Source organism: Zalophus californianus, chromosome 16 (assembly GCF_009762305.2).
Source record: "Zalophus californianus isolate mZalCal1 chromosome 16, mZalCal1.pri.v2, whole genome shotgun sequence".
Taxonomy (NCBI): Eukaryota; Metazoa; Chordata; class Mammalia; order Carnivora; family Otariidae; genus Zalophus; species Zalophus californianus.
The window spans coordinates 57,176,643-57,192,349 of NC_045610.1; the positions used below are offsets into that span (position 1 = coordinate 57,176,643).

The 15,707-nt window shown below is 53.2% G+C and overlaps 1 protein-coding gene across 1 annotated transcript; it reads right to left on the reverse strand.

Annotated features, from left to right (window-relative positions):
- Positions 1–1,977: 1,977 nt before the first annotated feature.
- TRIM47 (tripartite motif containing 47) lies at positions 1,978–6,503 on the reverse strand. The gene is made up of 6 exons (XM_027626088.2): positions 5,800–6,503; positions 4,620–4,715; positions 4,102–4,332; positions 3,728–3,929; positions 3,207–3,281; positions 1,978–2,943 (listed from the first exon to the last, which is right to left on the reverse strand). Exons 1-6 carry the CDS (start codon positions 6,490–6,492, stop codon positions 2,303–2,305), a joined length of 1,938 nt encoding a protein of 645 aa, XP_027481889.1. The 5' UTR covers positions 6,493–6,503; the 3' UTR covers positions 1,978–2,302.
- Positions 6,504–15,707: the final 9,204 nt, after the last annotated feature.

Below are 15,707 nucleotides of genomic sequence, written 5' to 3' on the forward strand. Positions count from 1 at the left end.
CTTTCTGCAAGCAGTCTGGATGAAGCCTGTACCATCTGTTCTGATTAAAGTGTCAGCAGGGGCAGTGAAGGGCTGGCCCCCCCAGCTTGCTCCTTCTGCTCTGCCAGCCTGCCCTGCCTCAGTGTACCTCCTTGGAGCTTGGGATCTTCTTGGAGCATCTCTCACACACGCCGTCCCTCCCGCTCTAGCATTACCCCAGAGTCACAGAGGAAGTGCAGGGCTGCCGAGAACACTCCAGACCGGGGATAACGCTGAAAGCTGGAGTCCGGCCCAGACAGCCCCCTGCTAGCTGTGCAGCCCAGATGAGCCCTGCTCTGAGCTATAAAGCAGTAGACGCTGGGATTTGGTGTTACGATGCACAAGGTTCCATGAGCTCTGGAAGCTGGGCATCACTCTGCAAGTAGCCGGGATTGCTGTGGCTGCAGGCTTGCCTAGGCGGGCCTGAATTCCAACCAGGGGCCCCCTCTGTCTAGCTTACGTTCCCGTGACATGCCAGGGCCCTGCAAAGTCAGGGACCCGAGGGTTCTTTGCAAAGGGAGCATGTGGGGTAGGAAGTGCCTAGCTGGGGGAGTGTGAGCTGAGACTGAGCGGAGGATGCAGTGGTGGGAGGGGCTCTGTGAAAAGTAGGAGGCTTCTGCAGGTGAGGGGACTCTAGCAAGCCCCCATCTGCCCACGTGTGTGATGTGTGTGATGGTGACAGGAGCAGCCGTCCCCATTCTGGTGAGCTGGGGGCCCTGGCTGCCAAGGAAACCGTTTGGAAAACATAAAGCTCCAGGAGCAAGGAGGCCCCACCCGGAAAAACAACATCCTGGCTGCTGGGGCAAAGGCAGAGCTCTGAGGAGGGGCTATTTTTAGCAGCCAAGGCAGGGCCAGACTCGTATGGCCTTGCTGTCTGGCTGCATAACTCACCCATGATCCCGTCTGACCTTGGGCTAGCGCCTGAGAGCCCTCTGTCTGTCCCTGTCCTCCAGGCCTGGACCCTCTCTAGGGGGCACTTGGGCCACAGAGAACTCATGCACCAGGACTGGCCTGGAAACACACTCGCTGTGTAGCCTCCGGGAGCAAGCTGAATGCGGATGGGCACCCCGCACCAGGCTGCGGGCCCTGGGGCAGCAGGGGAAGCCGGGCCTTCCTGGGAGAGAAGCTAAGGCTCTGCTGGGGTGCAGGGCCCGGGTCTCCCCAGCGCAGAGCCCCATTCCAGCTGCAAGGCTGGGTGTGGAGACAGTGAGGCGGGCTCCAGAGGAGGACACAGACCCCTTTCTTGGTGATATTCTCGCCTCCAGCCACACCCTGGAGCCTTCTCGGCCACAACCCTCTCCAACTGAGAAGGTGTGTATGTGAAACAAGCTTGAGCTCTCAAACTTTCTTGCCCACACCCAGGAGTGGTGGCCTGCTCTGGACGGGTTTGTGGTCTGCATTTAGCCCTGGGCACAAACACCAGAAGGCAGGTTCAAAATCGGGCTGTGGCATCAAGGATGAAAATAGCTCACAGGAACAGGCAACGAGGCAAATGCTCAAGCAGCCAGAATGCCTGGGGGGGGCTGGCCCCCTTGGGAGAAGCCACGTCCAGCTGCCCCGGCCCAGAACCAGGGAGTAAGGCTGCCCCAAAGGGCAGGTGCCTCGTTTCAGCCCCCTCTCCCTGGGCCAGGGCTCCCGCCCCAAGGAATCCTGGGACCTCCTGCCTTTCAAGGCCAGCTCTCCAAAGGTGAGAATTCTTGGTGGGTGGACAGAAGAATAGCAAAAGGAGTCAGTCATTCGGGAACCTGGGTGGCTCAGTCGTTCAGCGTCTGCCTTCGGCTCTGGTCATGATCCCAGGGTCCTGGGATCGAGCCCCGCATCGGGCTCCCTGCTCGGTGAGAAGCCTGCTTCTCCCTCTCCCACTCCCCCTGCTTGTGTTCCCTCTTTCACTGTCTCTCTCTCTCTCTCTGTCAAATAAATAAATAAAATTTAAAAAAAAAAGAAAAGAAAAAGGAGTCATTCATTCAACAAATATTTATTCAGCACCTACTACGTGCCAGGCACTGTCCCAGGAACCTGGAAAAAGAGGGGTTGGGGTAGCCTGGATCTGCCCCAGCTCTGGCTTTCTCTCCCAGAAACAAGGCCTGCAGGGGGACAGGGTCTGAGGGGCACTTGAAGGGGTCTGGGAGCCTCCTCCTCGAGAGGCGGAAGGCCAAGTATATGGAAGGTGGAGGCCTCCAGGAATGAGAAGACTGGGGAGGTGGGGGACTCCAGGGCGCCTTCCGTGGGGCAAGATGGGGGCGCAAAGAAGCAAGCTTCCCAGGAGCTGAGATGCCCTCCAGCATCACCTCCTCTTCAGCACGGATATGCAGGACTTCTTGAGGGGCCCGATCTGCAGATGGGCATCCACACTCTCCAGGAAGAAGGCAGGCTTGAGCCTGCGAGTGAAGAGTCCTGCAAAATGGCTGTCCAGGCGACTCTGGAAGGGTTCGATGGAAGAGGCCAGGGTGCTGCTTCGGCGGGCCCGGGAGGCCTTCAACCTCCGAAGAAGGCTCATCTTGCCGTCCCGCACGGCATAGAAGGCCAGGGCTCGGTTGGCATACTCTAGGCAGATCCCGACGGTGGGCGAGAAGGGGTGGGGCAGGGGTGCCTCGAGCCCGTGGAACCAGACGGAGAAGCTCCGTCCGTTCCACTGCAGGCAGCAGGAGTGGGCGTTGCGGCCCAGCCGGCCCCGGTCATAGGGCTCTTGTGGGGAGAAGTCTTCGGCCATGACCCCCACGCTGACCCAGCCCTCGATGATTTCCACCTCCCAGTAGTAGGTGCCCCGGTCCAGGGCGCCCTCGCCCAGCACCTGCTCGCAGTGGGTGAAGCGGGTGGGTGACTCGGGGTAGTTGATGGGACACAGCACCCTCTTTACACCTTTGGTCCCAAACAGCTGCAAGTACTTGTCTGCCGTGTCGCTGTCCAGGTCCACGATGTAGGCAACTGCTCCCGCGGATGGGAGAGAGACAGGGGGCTCAGGGCCAGGCGCAGGTGGGACAGCCCCTCCCCGAGGGGCCCACCGCCCCAAATGCAGCCTCTCCCCTCCTTAGCGACCAGCATGACTCAGCCCCACAGGAGAGCACCCCGTGAGGTGACCCAGTACATCCTAAGGATGACAGGGGGTGGGAATCTAAGCCTTTGTGTGCTAGGGTTCAGCCCAGCAGCCTTGGGAGGGCCCAGAGGGGAGAGCCCGGGTGGCCACTTACACTTGAGGAAGTAATCCCTGGGAGCCTCACTCTCGAGGTTGTTGGTGCTATCGGGGTCTTGGGACTCGGCATCAGCTGCAGAAGAGACAGCGGGGAGGGGTGCTCTCCAGCAGCCCGTGGCTGGGCAGTGGTGCAAGGTGCTCCTCCTCTGAACCTGTGACCGAAATCCCTCTCCTCCTCCCTCCCAGCCTGTACCCGGAGACAGGCACACACCCCTATATGGCACCCTGTCTTTAACACGCAAGCCTGGTCCTTGGGTTCTGCCCCTGATCCACCTCCTCCCTGCTCAGCCCCTCTGAAGCTAGAGGGCAGGGCAGGGCAGGCCCCCTCGACGCCCTGGGCTGTGGCCGAAGAGGCTGGATGGGTCATTACTGAGTGGTGTGGCTCCCATCACTGGTAGGAGTTGGGTCCCACCCTGCGCCAAGCCCGCAGTTTCCATCTTCCGCTCCTGAATGGGTACCAGGCCTGGGGGCCCGTGTGGGGAGACTGGGGAAGGGTGAGTCACTTGGGGGGGCACCCACCTTCCGTGCCCAACTTCTGCAGGTCCTCCTCCTCCTCGCTGCCTGGCCCCCGCAGCCGCTCCCACTGGCTCGCACAGGCCTCGGTCAGTGCCTCTCTCACGGCCCGCACAGCTTGGGAGGACTTGGTGAAGCTGAGCTCCCTCGGGGGACCGGGCCCAGGGCTGCACCCCTCCTCCAGGGCCAGCCTCAGTGCCAGCAACCCCTGTGCCAGATAAAGGACTTTTAAGGCCTTGCTGGCTCCAGCTCCTCGGGCTGGGGGAGATAGCGCTGCCGGGAGGATGGCACAGCCCCGGGGGCCAGGCACCCGCTGCCCTCTCTCCACTCCTCGACTGTTCCCCCTCTGCGCCCTCTCTGGCCCTAAGAGCGGCGCTTACCTGCAGGAAGCTGACGGAGTCGGCCTCAGGGACCTGACCTAGGTTGTGGCGGGCCCGGCTTAGCCTACTGCGCTGTTCCTCCTGCCGCCGCAGGTCACCCTGGGAGCGGCCCAGCATGGTGGCCTCCCCCTCCTCGATGAAGCCCAGCACCTCTGTCTGGAACCCCTGCAGGATGGCTGCAGCCTCGGCGAAGAGCCGGCTCACCCTCTCCCGCTCTGCCAAGGCTGCGCTCTGCACGGGACGACGCAGGGGACAAGGGTGAGGGCCAGAACAGCATTAGGCTGGCCCCATTCTTTCGAGACCCCACCTTCCCACCCTGCCCTCTTGCAGGGACAGAGGGACCAGACCGAGGAGTCCTGGACCCATGCCAGGTCAGGGGAGCCGCTCATGCTGGGCGGCGGGGCAGGTGGTGCCCGGAGCACAGGCTTCTTTGGAGTGGACCAGAGCATGCTCCAAGCTCCCACTGCCAGGAGCCTGCTGCCAGACGGCACGGGGACGGGGTTAGCATGGGGTCCGACCTTGATGAGGGCCACTGTGCGCCGGGACTGTGCAATGCCAGCGCCCAGCTCGTCCATGCGGTCCTCCACGGCACTCAGGACTTTGGACTGCTCCGCCTGTGGGTGACACCGTTAATTAGCATGGGGCCCGGCAGAGGCCACCGTCCTACACTGGGCTACCGGGCCTCAGCCAGGGGGAGAAGAGGGATGACCCGGGGGTGGTATCTGTGCGTACGTGGGACTGGGAGTGGCCGTGATGTCCCATAATATGCCGGGGGGTGCCTCAAGCCCAGGCGGGTGCCATTCCCAAATGCCTGGGGCAGGGGGCGGGGGAAGGCTGCCTGGCTTGTGGGTTGTCGGCCTCCCCTCTCTGACCAGTGGGCAAGTACAGGCGCATCGAGGCTCCTCAATGTCGCTCACACTCACTGGAGAGCTTCCTTCAGTGAGGTAGAGGCAGAGAGAGTGGGGTAGGTGCTGCTCAGAGGGCATTCAGCTGTCTCGGGGATCCCCGTCCCCAAAGAGTCTGTGTCCCCAATCCAGGCCTGAAAAATGCGGATTCCGGGCAAGTCCCCTGGGTCTTGTGAGTCACTGCTCCAGGCAGGAGAGACGGAAAATCCCAAGGCCAGAGGCGCCAAGACCGGGCTGGAGGCCAGAGGAAACTGGGGGCGGAGGTAGCTGACGGACTGCGAGCACATGCTCCCACCACAGGCCCCCGGAACAGCTGGACAAGAGCGGTCTGTATGCTCGGTCCATCCTCTGCCACACTCCTGTCGCCTGCCACACCCATCTCAACCCGATGCCTCAGCCCAGGCCCCATCTGAGCTGGAACCGGCAAGAACCCGGCCCGGCCCAACAGCCGCGCTGTCAGGATCAGCCGGTCCGGGAGCCCGCGGGCCTGACTCTGCTCCCCCTTGCCTTAGACCCCCATCGGCCGGGACCCCGGCTTCAGGCCTCCTGCCTGCCCTTCCAGTCCTTTCCGCGTTCTCTCTGGGCCCCTCCAACCCGCATTCCCATCTCGAGCAGAACGTCCCACAGCGAGGGGATGGATGACATTGTCAGTATTGGAAAGGACAGCAAAGAGCCTCAGGTTAGAGGACATTAGGACCCTACCAGGAAGAGGGGTGGGGGCGGGGATCCCTGGCCCTCGGAGGGCCCGCGCGGCCCTCACCCGCCCCGGCGCGCCCCCGGTGCCCGCGCCCACCTCCTGGAGCGCGCGCTCCTGATCCAGCGGCACGAGCTCGTGGCCCCGGTGCTCCTGGGCGGCGCAGGCCTTGCACAGGCACACGCGCTCGGCACGGCAGTAGTGCTCGAGCGGCCGCAGGTGGCGCGGGCACAGGCTCTCCTCCAGCCGGCGCAGCGGCGGCACTAGGCGGTGTCCGCGCAGCGCGGGGCTGCGCTCATGCGGGCCCAAGTGCGCGGGACAGAAGGAGGCGAGGCAGGAGAGGCAGGAGAGCGCGGCGGGCAGGGCGGCGCCCTCGGGGCACGCGTCGCAGCGCACTGGCTCTTCGCCGCCCGGCCAGGGCTCGGGCGCGCAGGGAGCCGAAGGCTCGGGGGCGCTGGGCTGCGCGCTGGGCGGTGCGCTGGGCGGCTTGTGCTCCGGGGCCGGGGCTGGGGCCGGGCCCGGGCCGGGCCCGGGCGCGGAGCCCGAGCCCTGGCGGAGCTGCAGCAGCTCGGACAGCGTGTGGTTTTTGCGGAGCTGCAGGCCGTCGGGGAAGGGCTCCTGGCACAGCGGGCAGCGGGCCGCGCCTCCGGGCCCACCGGTGCCACCCGCGCCGCGGTGCGGCCACAGCGCGCTCAGGCAGGCCAGGCAGAAGTTGTGGCCGCAGGGCAGCGTCACCGGCTCCCGGAGCGGCTCCAGGCAGATGGGGCAGCTGAAGGGCCCGCTGCCGTCCATAGCTCCGCGGCCGCCCGGGCACCGCCTGTTCTGCTCCCGCCCTGGGAGGGACCCGGCCCGCTCGCGCTGCGGCGCCGCCCCCTTGGACCGAGGCCAAGGGTCCAGCCCCCTTCCGTCCCCGGCTCGGACTGCCCCCACCCGCCCCCAGCGCCGCGGACCCGCCTGCGGGTCCCGGTATACCCGGCGCCGGCCCAGGCTGCGCGGCCGACCCGAGGGTCTCCTGGACGACCGTCCCTCCTGGTCCAAGGGGAGGGCAGAGGGCAGAGAGTACGAGGGGGTACACTGGAAGGAAGCTGGGAAGGAGTTCACCCCTCCACTCCCCTCAATTGCCCCCATAGCCAGGCCACGGACTCCAGAGGGGCCGGGCGTTCCCACCCGTTCCCACCCGGCCACGCCAGCCCCTCCGCGCCCAGACCTCTCCGAGGCACTTGTTAGCAAAGTTTCCGTGCTGCCTGCAGAGAAAATTAACTGCGGAAGTGCGCGTGTTTTTGCCCCTTAGAGACTCTATTTACCCCTTGTGGGGAACTTGGGCTTTTCTAACCCTGAAATGGGAAGTTGATGTCACCCTCCAAGTACCTTGTCTGAGGGAATTCAGTTCCCCTCCACGGACTCCCACCCCCATCCCCAGGCACTTGCGGTGTACCTGGGGCTAGGGGTGTGGGTTCCCCAAATGGAGGCATTTAAGGCTCATCCAGACATGCACTTAATAATATTGTTTAAAAACAATAAAATGGCGGGGCGCCTGGGTGGCTCAGTTGGTAAATCGTCTGCCTTCGGCTCAGGTCATGATCCCAGGGTTTTGGGATCGAGCCCCCGAATAGGGCTCCCTCCCCGCCCCCTCCTGCTAGGTGGGAGTCGGCTTCTCCCTCTTCCTCTATCCCTCCCCTCTGCTCGTGCTTGTGCGCAGTCGCTGGCTCTCTCTCTCGTTCTCTCTCAAATAAATAAAATCTTTTTTAAAAATAAATAAAATGGCAACAAAATAAAGTAGCATTGACTTATAACCCAAAGTATAAAATAAACATCCATGAGTGCATACTGATATAAATAAATGACTGGGGGGCGCCTGGGTGGCTCAGTTGGTTAAGCGACTGCCTTCGGCTCAGGTCATGATCTTGGAATCCCGGGATCGAGTCCCGCATCGGGCTCCTTGCTCAGCAGGGAATCTGCTTCTCCCTCTGACCCTCCCCCCTCGCATGCTCTCTCTATCTCATTCTCTCTCAAATAAATAAAATCTTTAAAAAAAAATAAATGACTGGGAAAATAAATGAAGAAGGATAGGCATATTTCCCATTGAGAAGAATGCAGAATAGTGGTTGTAGATACTCGGAGATGGAGCCTGGTTTTCCACTCCTTTAATGCGGGCTGTGCATAGTGACTTTCTTCCAAAGGGAGCAGAAAAGTCACTTTACGGTGGTGAAGCCTGGCAAGTTTGACCCCAGCTGGGTGATCAAGGTCATGTTGACAGTAAGTACCTGGGATGATATGGTCTTCCTCCCCCAAATCCATAAACCAGTCTAATCATGATCAAAACACCACACAGGGGCGCCTGGGTGGCTCAGTCGTTTGTTCCTCTGCCTTGGGCTTGGGTCATGATCCCTGGTATAGAGCCCCCATCAGGCTCCCTGCTCAGCTCAGTCGGCTTCTCCCTGGGCCTGCTGCTCTCCCTACTTGGATCTCTCTCTGACAAATAAATAAAAAAATCCTAACAAAAATAAAAATAAAACATCACACAAACCTCAGTGGACCGAGAGTCTACAGAATACCTGACTAATACTTCTCAAAACCTTCAAGATTATCAAAAAAAGGGACCAAAAAAAAAAAAAAGTGGGGGGGGGCGGTCAGTCTGAGAAACTGTCCCAGCCATGAGGAGCCTCAGGAGATGTGATGAGTAAATGTTATGTGTATTCTGGGTGTACTCCTGAGAGAGAAAACGGTTGTTAGGGGAAAACTAGGGAGATTTGAATAAATTACGGACTATAGTTAATAAAATGTATCAATATTGGCTCTTAATAGTTTTTTTTAATAATTTTTAAGAAGATTTTATTTATTTATTTGACAGAGAGAGACACAGCGAGAGCAGGAACACAAGCAGGGGGAGTGGGAGAGGGAGAAGCAGGCTTCCCGCTGAGCAGGGAGCCCGATGTGGGGCTCGATCCCAGGACCCTGGGATCATGACCTGAGCCAAGGCAGACGCTTAATGACTGAGCCACCCAGGCGCCCCGTATTGGCTCTTAATTGTGACAAATGCACCATAATCATGTAAGCTGTTAACAAAAGGGGGAATTAGGAGTGAGGTATCTGGGAACTCTGAGTTATCTTTGCAACTTTTTTGTAGGTTACAACTATTCTAAAATTAAAAGTTCATTAAAAAATATAGAATAATTGAGACAATTCTTCCTTACCCTCCAAGCCTCCTGCTGACGAGAGTATAAAGAGGAAGGAATAAAAGTGTCAGGAGGGTGCCATCCACAAGTGGGGCTTAACCTTTCTCATCACCAGGGCCCCTCTCGATGCCAGGTGCAGCCCTTTCCAAAGTAATGCTTTTAATTGTACAAAACAAAATGCATAGGATTTCATGGAAACCGATTACATTGAAATACAGGTACAAAATAATTAAAAAAATAAATTTGTGATATCTGTGTTTCTTTAACACAATAAATAACAATATCTGATGGAGGCCTAGTAATGTATTTTTGAAATAGTGATGATCATAAGTGATATTTCAGGTTCCGTGTCACCACACAATGTGCTATGGAACTATCTGTGATTTCTATTGGTGACAAGTCACAGAATTGCTAACTCCACTGTGGTGTGTTCTCTCCATTTGTAATAGAAAGAAATGCAAAATTTCACTTTACAGAAGAGTGAAACTACAGAGGATTTTCTCACCAAGACCCCCAGCTTAAGAATGTCTAATTTAGGAAGATGCTATGCAGAGCCTCCCTGCGTCTTTCCTGGAAGGAGAGAAGAAAACGAAGATCTATGAAATATTAAATGAGGGGTGCAATCCGGGAGGGACTCACGGGAAGGGGGGGCAGATCGTAAAGGGCCTTGTGGAGGAAGTAGCATCTGAGCTGGGCTTTCGTGGGTTGCTAGGACGCAGGCGCACAGAAACTAGGGCGGGGAGAAGCTCTTCCAGCAGAGGAGTAGCATAGGGAACCAGGCTGGGTGTGCCCAGTTTGGCAGGAAGGCGAGTAATGAGTTCCATACGTTGGTTTCCACTGGGATCACTACTTGATCATGACTATCTCTTGTTTGCCAAGACCCAGGAACAGTTCGGAGGCTCGGGCATCAGCACCACCCTGATGCAAGGCCTGGCAGCCAGGCTGCCCGGGCTGGCTGAGACCACAGACCCGCCTGGTTCTGCAGGGGTGAGGGGTGCCACTTGGGTTGGGGCATGTTCATGGATAAGCGCCAGCCGGCCTTCTGCTTCCCAGCCCAGAGCCTGCTCAGGAAGATCGGCTTCCCTAGGAAAGCATAGAGATGTGATTTGTCAAGATGGTGGTGTTTTAATACTTCATTTCCATTATCGTAGCTTTAAGGCTGCCCAACAGAGTAATTCTTTTTTGAAATGAATTGGCTCTTAAGGGGAAAAGGTAACTGGCACTTTTGAGGTCTGTAGGAGCATGTTCATGCCTGCATCTCACTCTGCCCTTGCAAGAACTATGTCATGAAGGATGAGAAATGGAATTCCAACAGGTTACGTATCTTGCCAGAGGTCACACAACTCCTCCAGTGGGGGAGGCAGAATTTAAACCCAGAAAGTGCAACCTGAAAATAATCTTAAACCTCATATATGAACCTGTCTACAGGGCTGCAGTACTGCTTGAAAGGAAAAGAAAATGGTCAAACTGAAGCAAAACCAAGCAAAAACCATCCAGCAAATGGGAGTAATGAGCAAGCCATTCCTAGCCTCGCTTGCATCTATGAAATTGAAATAGGACCAAGCCATGTCCCACGGTAGCACTGAATGGTTTTGATGTACATTTTTAAAAGTTTATTTATTTATTTTTTAGTGATCTCTACACCCAACGTGGGGATCGAACTCATGACCCCAAGATTAAGAGTCACACGCTCTTCCTGAGCATGCTGAGCCAGCCGGGCACCCCGTTTTGATGTACTTTACAATTTTTGATTTGTATTCATTTCAAAATGATAGAATTTAAAAAGTAATTTAATTTTTTAAGTTTAAATTCAGTTAATTAACATATAGTGAGTGTATTACCAGTTTCAGAGGTAGAGTTCAGTGATTCATCAGTTGTATATAACACCCAGTGTTCATTACATCACGGGCCCTCCTTAATGCCCATCACCCAGTTACCCCATCCCCCCACCAGCAACCCTCAGTTTGTTTCCTATGATTAAGAGTCTCTTATGGTTTGTCTCCCTCTCTGATTTCATCTTGTTCTATGTTTCCCTCCCTTCCCCTATGCTCCTGTGTTTTGTTTCTTAAATTCCACATGAATGAAATCATATTAATTATTTCTCTGATTGAATTATTTCGCTTAGCATAATACCTTCTAGTTCCACCCATGTTGTTGCAAATGGCAAGATTTCATTTTCTTTTTTTTCTTTTTCTTTTTTTAAAGATTTTATTTTATTTATTCGAGAGAGAGAGAATGAGAGATAGAGAGCACGAGAGGGAAGAGGGTCGGAGGGAGAAAGAAGCAGACTCCCCGCTGAGCAGGGAGCCCGATACGGGACTCGATCCCGGGACTCCAGGATCATGATCTGAGCTGAAGGCAGTCGCCCAACCAACTGAGCCACCCAGGTGCCCAAGATTTCATTTTCTTGATGGCCGAGTAATATTCCATTGTGTGTGTGTGTGTGTGTGTGTGTGTGTGTGTGTGTGTGTGTGTATCTCACATCTTCTTTATCCATTCATCTATCGATGGACATCTGGGCTCTTTCCATAGTTTGGGTATTGTGGACATTGATGCTATAAACATTGGGGTGCATGTACCCCTTCGGATCCCTACAGTTGTATCTTTGGGGTAAATACCCAGTAGTGCAATTGCTGGGTTGTAGGGTAGCTCTATTTTCAACTTTTTGAGGAATCTCCATACTGTTTTCTAGAGTGGCTGCACCAACTTGCATTCCCACCAACAGTGTAGGAGGGTCTGTTGTTTCCTGACTTGTTAATTTTAGCCATTCTGACTGGTGTGAGGTGGTATCTCATTGTGGTTTTGATTTGTATTTCCCTGATACTGAGTGATGTTGAGCATTTTTTCATGTGTCTGTTGACCATTTGAATGTCTTCTTTGGAGAAATGTGTGTTCGTGTCTTGGGCCCATTTCTTGACTGGATTATTTGTTCTTTGGGTGTTGAGTGTGACAAATTCTTTATAGATTTTGGATACTAGCCCTTTATCTGATAAGACATTTGTAAATATCTTCTCCCATTCTGTCGGTTGTCTTTTGGTTTTGTGGACTGTTTCCTTTGCTGTGTAAAAGATTTTTGTCCTGATGAAGTCCCAATAGTTCATTGTTGCCATTGTTCCCCTTGCCTTCGGCGATGTTTCTAAGAAGTTGCTGCGGCTGAGGTCGAAGAGGGTGCTGCCTGTGTTCTCCTCTAGGATTCTGATAGATTCCTGTCTCACATTTAGGTCTTTCATCCATTTTGAGTCTATTTTTGTGTGTGGTGTAAGGAAATGGTCCAGTTTCATTCTTCTGCATGTGGCTGCCCAATTTTCCCAACACCATTTGTTGAAGAGACTGGTCTTTTTCCCATTGGATATTCTTTCCTGCTTTGTCAAAGATTAGTTGACCATAGAATTGAGGGTCCATTTCTGGATTTTCTATTTTGTTCCACTGATCTACATGTCTGTTTTTGTGCCAGTACCAGGCTGTCTTGATGAATACAGCTTTGTAATATAGCTTGAAGTCCAGAATTGTGATGCCACCAGGTTTGATTTTCTTTGTCGACATTCCTGTGGCTATTCAGAGTCTTTTTTGGTTCTATACAAACTTTAGGATTATTTATTTCAGCTTTGTGAAAAATGTTGATGGTATTTTGATAGGGATGCATTGAACATATAGATTGCTCTAGGTAGCATAGACGTTTTAACAATATTTGTCCTCCCAATCCATAGAGCATGGAACGTTTTTCCATTTCTTCGTGTCTTCCTCACTTTCTTTCATGAGCATTCTATAGCTTTCAGAGTACAGCTCCTTTGCCTCTTTGGTTAGGTTTATTCCTAGTGACTCCTTAATTTCTTTTTTCTGTCTCATTGTTAGTGTATAGAAATGCAACTGATTTCTGTGCATTGATTTTATCTCCTGCCACGTTGCTGAATTCCTGTATGAGTTCTAGCAATTTTGGGGTGGAGTCTTTTGGGTTTTTCACATAGAGTATCATGTCATCTGTGAAGAGTGGGCATTTGACTTCTTCTTTGCTGATTCGGATGCCTTTTATTTCTTTTTGTTGCCTGATTGCTTAGGCTAGGACTTCTAGTACTATGTTAAACAACAGTGGTGAGAGTGGACATCTCTGCCTAAGGTGATCCTGACCTTAGGGGAAAAGCTCTCAGTTTTTTCCCGTTGAGAATGATATTCGCTGTGGGCTTTTTGCATATGGCTTTTATGATATTGAGGTATGTTCACTCTATCCCTACACTGTGAAGAGTTTTAATCAAGAAAGGATGCGTGTACTTTGTCAAATGCTTTTTCTGCATCTATTGAAAGGATCATATGGTTCTTGTCCTTTCATTTATTGATGTAGTGTATCACAATGATTGATTTGTGGATGTTGAACCACCCTTGCAGCCCAGGAACAAATCCCACTTGGTCGTGGTGAATAATCTTTTTTAATGTACTGTTGGATCCTATTGGCTGGTATCTTGGTGAGAATTTTTGCATCCATGTTCATCAAGAATATTGGTTTGAAATTCTCCTTTTTGGTGGGGTTTGGGATCAAGATCTGGTTTTGTCTGGTTTGGGGATCCAGGTAATGCTGGCCTCATAGAAAGAGTCTGGAAGTTTTCCTTCCATTTACATTTTTTTTTTAAGATTTTTATTTATTTATTATTCATGAGGGGCAGAGAGAGAGAGAGAGAGAGAGAGAAGCAGAGGGAGAAGCAGGCTCCCAAGGAGCAGGGAGCCTGATGTGGGACTCGATCCCAGGACTCTGGGATCATGACCTGAGCCGAAGGCAGACGCTTAACCATCTGAGCCCCACCCAGACGCCCCTCCATTTACATTTCTTGAAACAACTTCAGAAAAATAGGTATTACTTCTTCTTTAAATGTTTGGTGAAATTCCCCTGGGCAGCCGTCTGGCTCTTGTTTGTTGGGAGATTTTTTATTACTGCTTCAATTTCCTTGCTGGTTAAGGGTCTGTTCAGGTTTTTAATTTCTTCCTGTTTCAGTTTTGGTAGTTTAGTTTCTAGGAATATATCCATTTCTTCCTGATTGCCTAATTTGCTGGCATATAGTTGCTTATTTTATTTATTTTTTTAAAAGATTTTATTTATTTATTTGAGAGAGAGAGAGAGAATGAGAGATAGAGAGCATGAGAGGGAAGAGGGTCAGAGGGAGAAGCAGACTCCCCGCCAAGCAGGGAGCCCGATGTGGGACTCGATCCCGGGACTCCAGGATCATGACCTGAGCCGAAGGCAGTCGCTTAACCAACTGAGGCACGCAGGCGCCCTTATTTTTTTTTTTAAAGATTTTATTTATTTATTTGACAGAGGCAGTGAGAGAGAGAACACAAGCAGGGGGAGTGGGAGAGGGAGAAGCAGGCTTCCCGTGGAGCAGGGAGCCCGATGTGGGGCTCGATCCCAGGACCCTGGAATCATGACCTGAGCCGAAGGCAGACACTTAAATGACTGAGCCACCCAGGCACCCCGGCATATAGTTGCTTACTTTTTTTTTTTTTAAAGATTTTATTTATTTATTTGACACACAGAGAGAGCGAGAGAGAGAGAGAGAGAAAGAGAGAGAGAGAGAGGGAGAGCACAAGCAGGGGGAGCTGCAGGCAGAGGGAGAAGCAGGCTTCCTGCATGAGCAGGGAGCCCGATGTGGGGCTCGATCCCAGGACCCTGGGATCATGGCCTGAGCTGAAGGCAGCGGTTTAACCAACTGAGCCACCCAGGCGCCCCTACAATACGTTCTTATTGTATTTCTTTGGTGTTGGTTGTGTTCGCTCCTCTTTCATTCATGATTTTATTTATTTGGGTCCTTTCTCTTTTCTTTTCGGTAAGTCTGGCCAGGGCTTTATCGATCTTATTAATTCTTCCCAAGAACCAACTCCTAGTTTTGTTGATCTGTTCTACTGTTCTTTTGGTTTCTATTTCATTGATTTCTGCTCTAATCTTTATTCTCTTCTCCTGCTGGGGTTAGGCTTTACTTGCTGTTCTTTCTCCAAAAAGTAAACAATTTAATGAGGCTTATAACAAAAGCTGGCAGTTCTGTGCCCCACCTACTCCAGCTGCTTGCTCCCATGACAGCCATTTTCAATATCTAACCTTTCTTTTAGCATTTACCTCCTCATCCATAAAGCACGTGCTCATAAGCCTTGAACATCCTGTGGATGTTCACACTCAAGTTTCTGGAGACTTCAATTCTCTATCACTTCTTTTCTGTGTTGACCTCCCTGTTGCTGGGGTCCCAGGTCTTCCTTCCCCTTCATTGACTTTACTTCTTTACTTTGGAAAAGCACATCCTCTGGGGGCTTCCTGAGAATGGGTGTGAAAGTGCCCCCAAAGGTTTTTGTTCAGACTCTTGACACTGACTGTTTGGCTGGGTATGAAATCCTGGAATGGAAATCCTTTGCCCTCAGAAAGCCTGGCTCCACTGTCTTCTAGCTTCCAGTCCCATGTTACTTGAAGCCACATCTCCTACAGTCGCCATGCTGTTCCTTCCTATCGCTTCCTGCCTGGAGAACAGCAGCCTCCAACCCAACTCCCTCAACTCCCCTGGCACCTAAGGCCCCTGTCTTTTAAAATCTCTCCTGTCCCCCTGCCCTGCTGTGGTGTGCCTCCTGATTCTGCCTCACAGAAGCCCAGATACTAAAGGGGTGGGGCAGATACGCTGGAAACACCCACAGGCTAATCAAATGTATCCCCCTTACAAACGTTACACCCCAAAGTCCATGCTCTTTTCTCCCTCTCTCCCAATGCGTTTTTCCCGGAGAGGAGACAGACTTCTGTCAGAATTGGGTGGATTGGCATTTCATTTGAAGCAGCTTTCCAACAATTTGCACATGCTTGCCCCACAC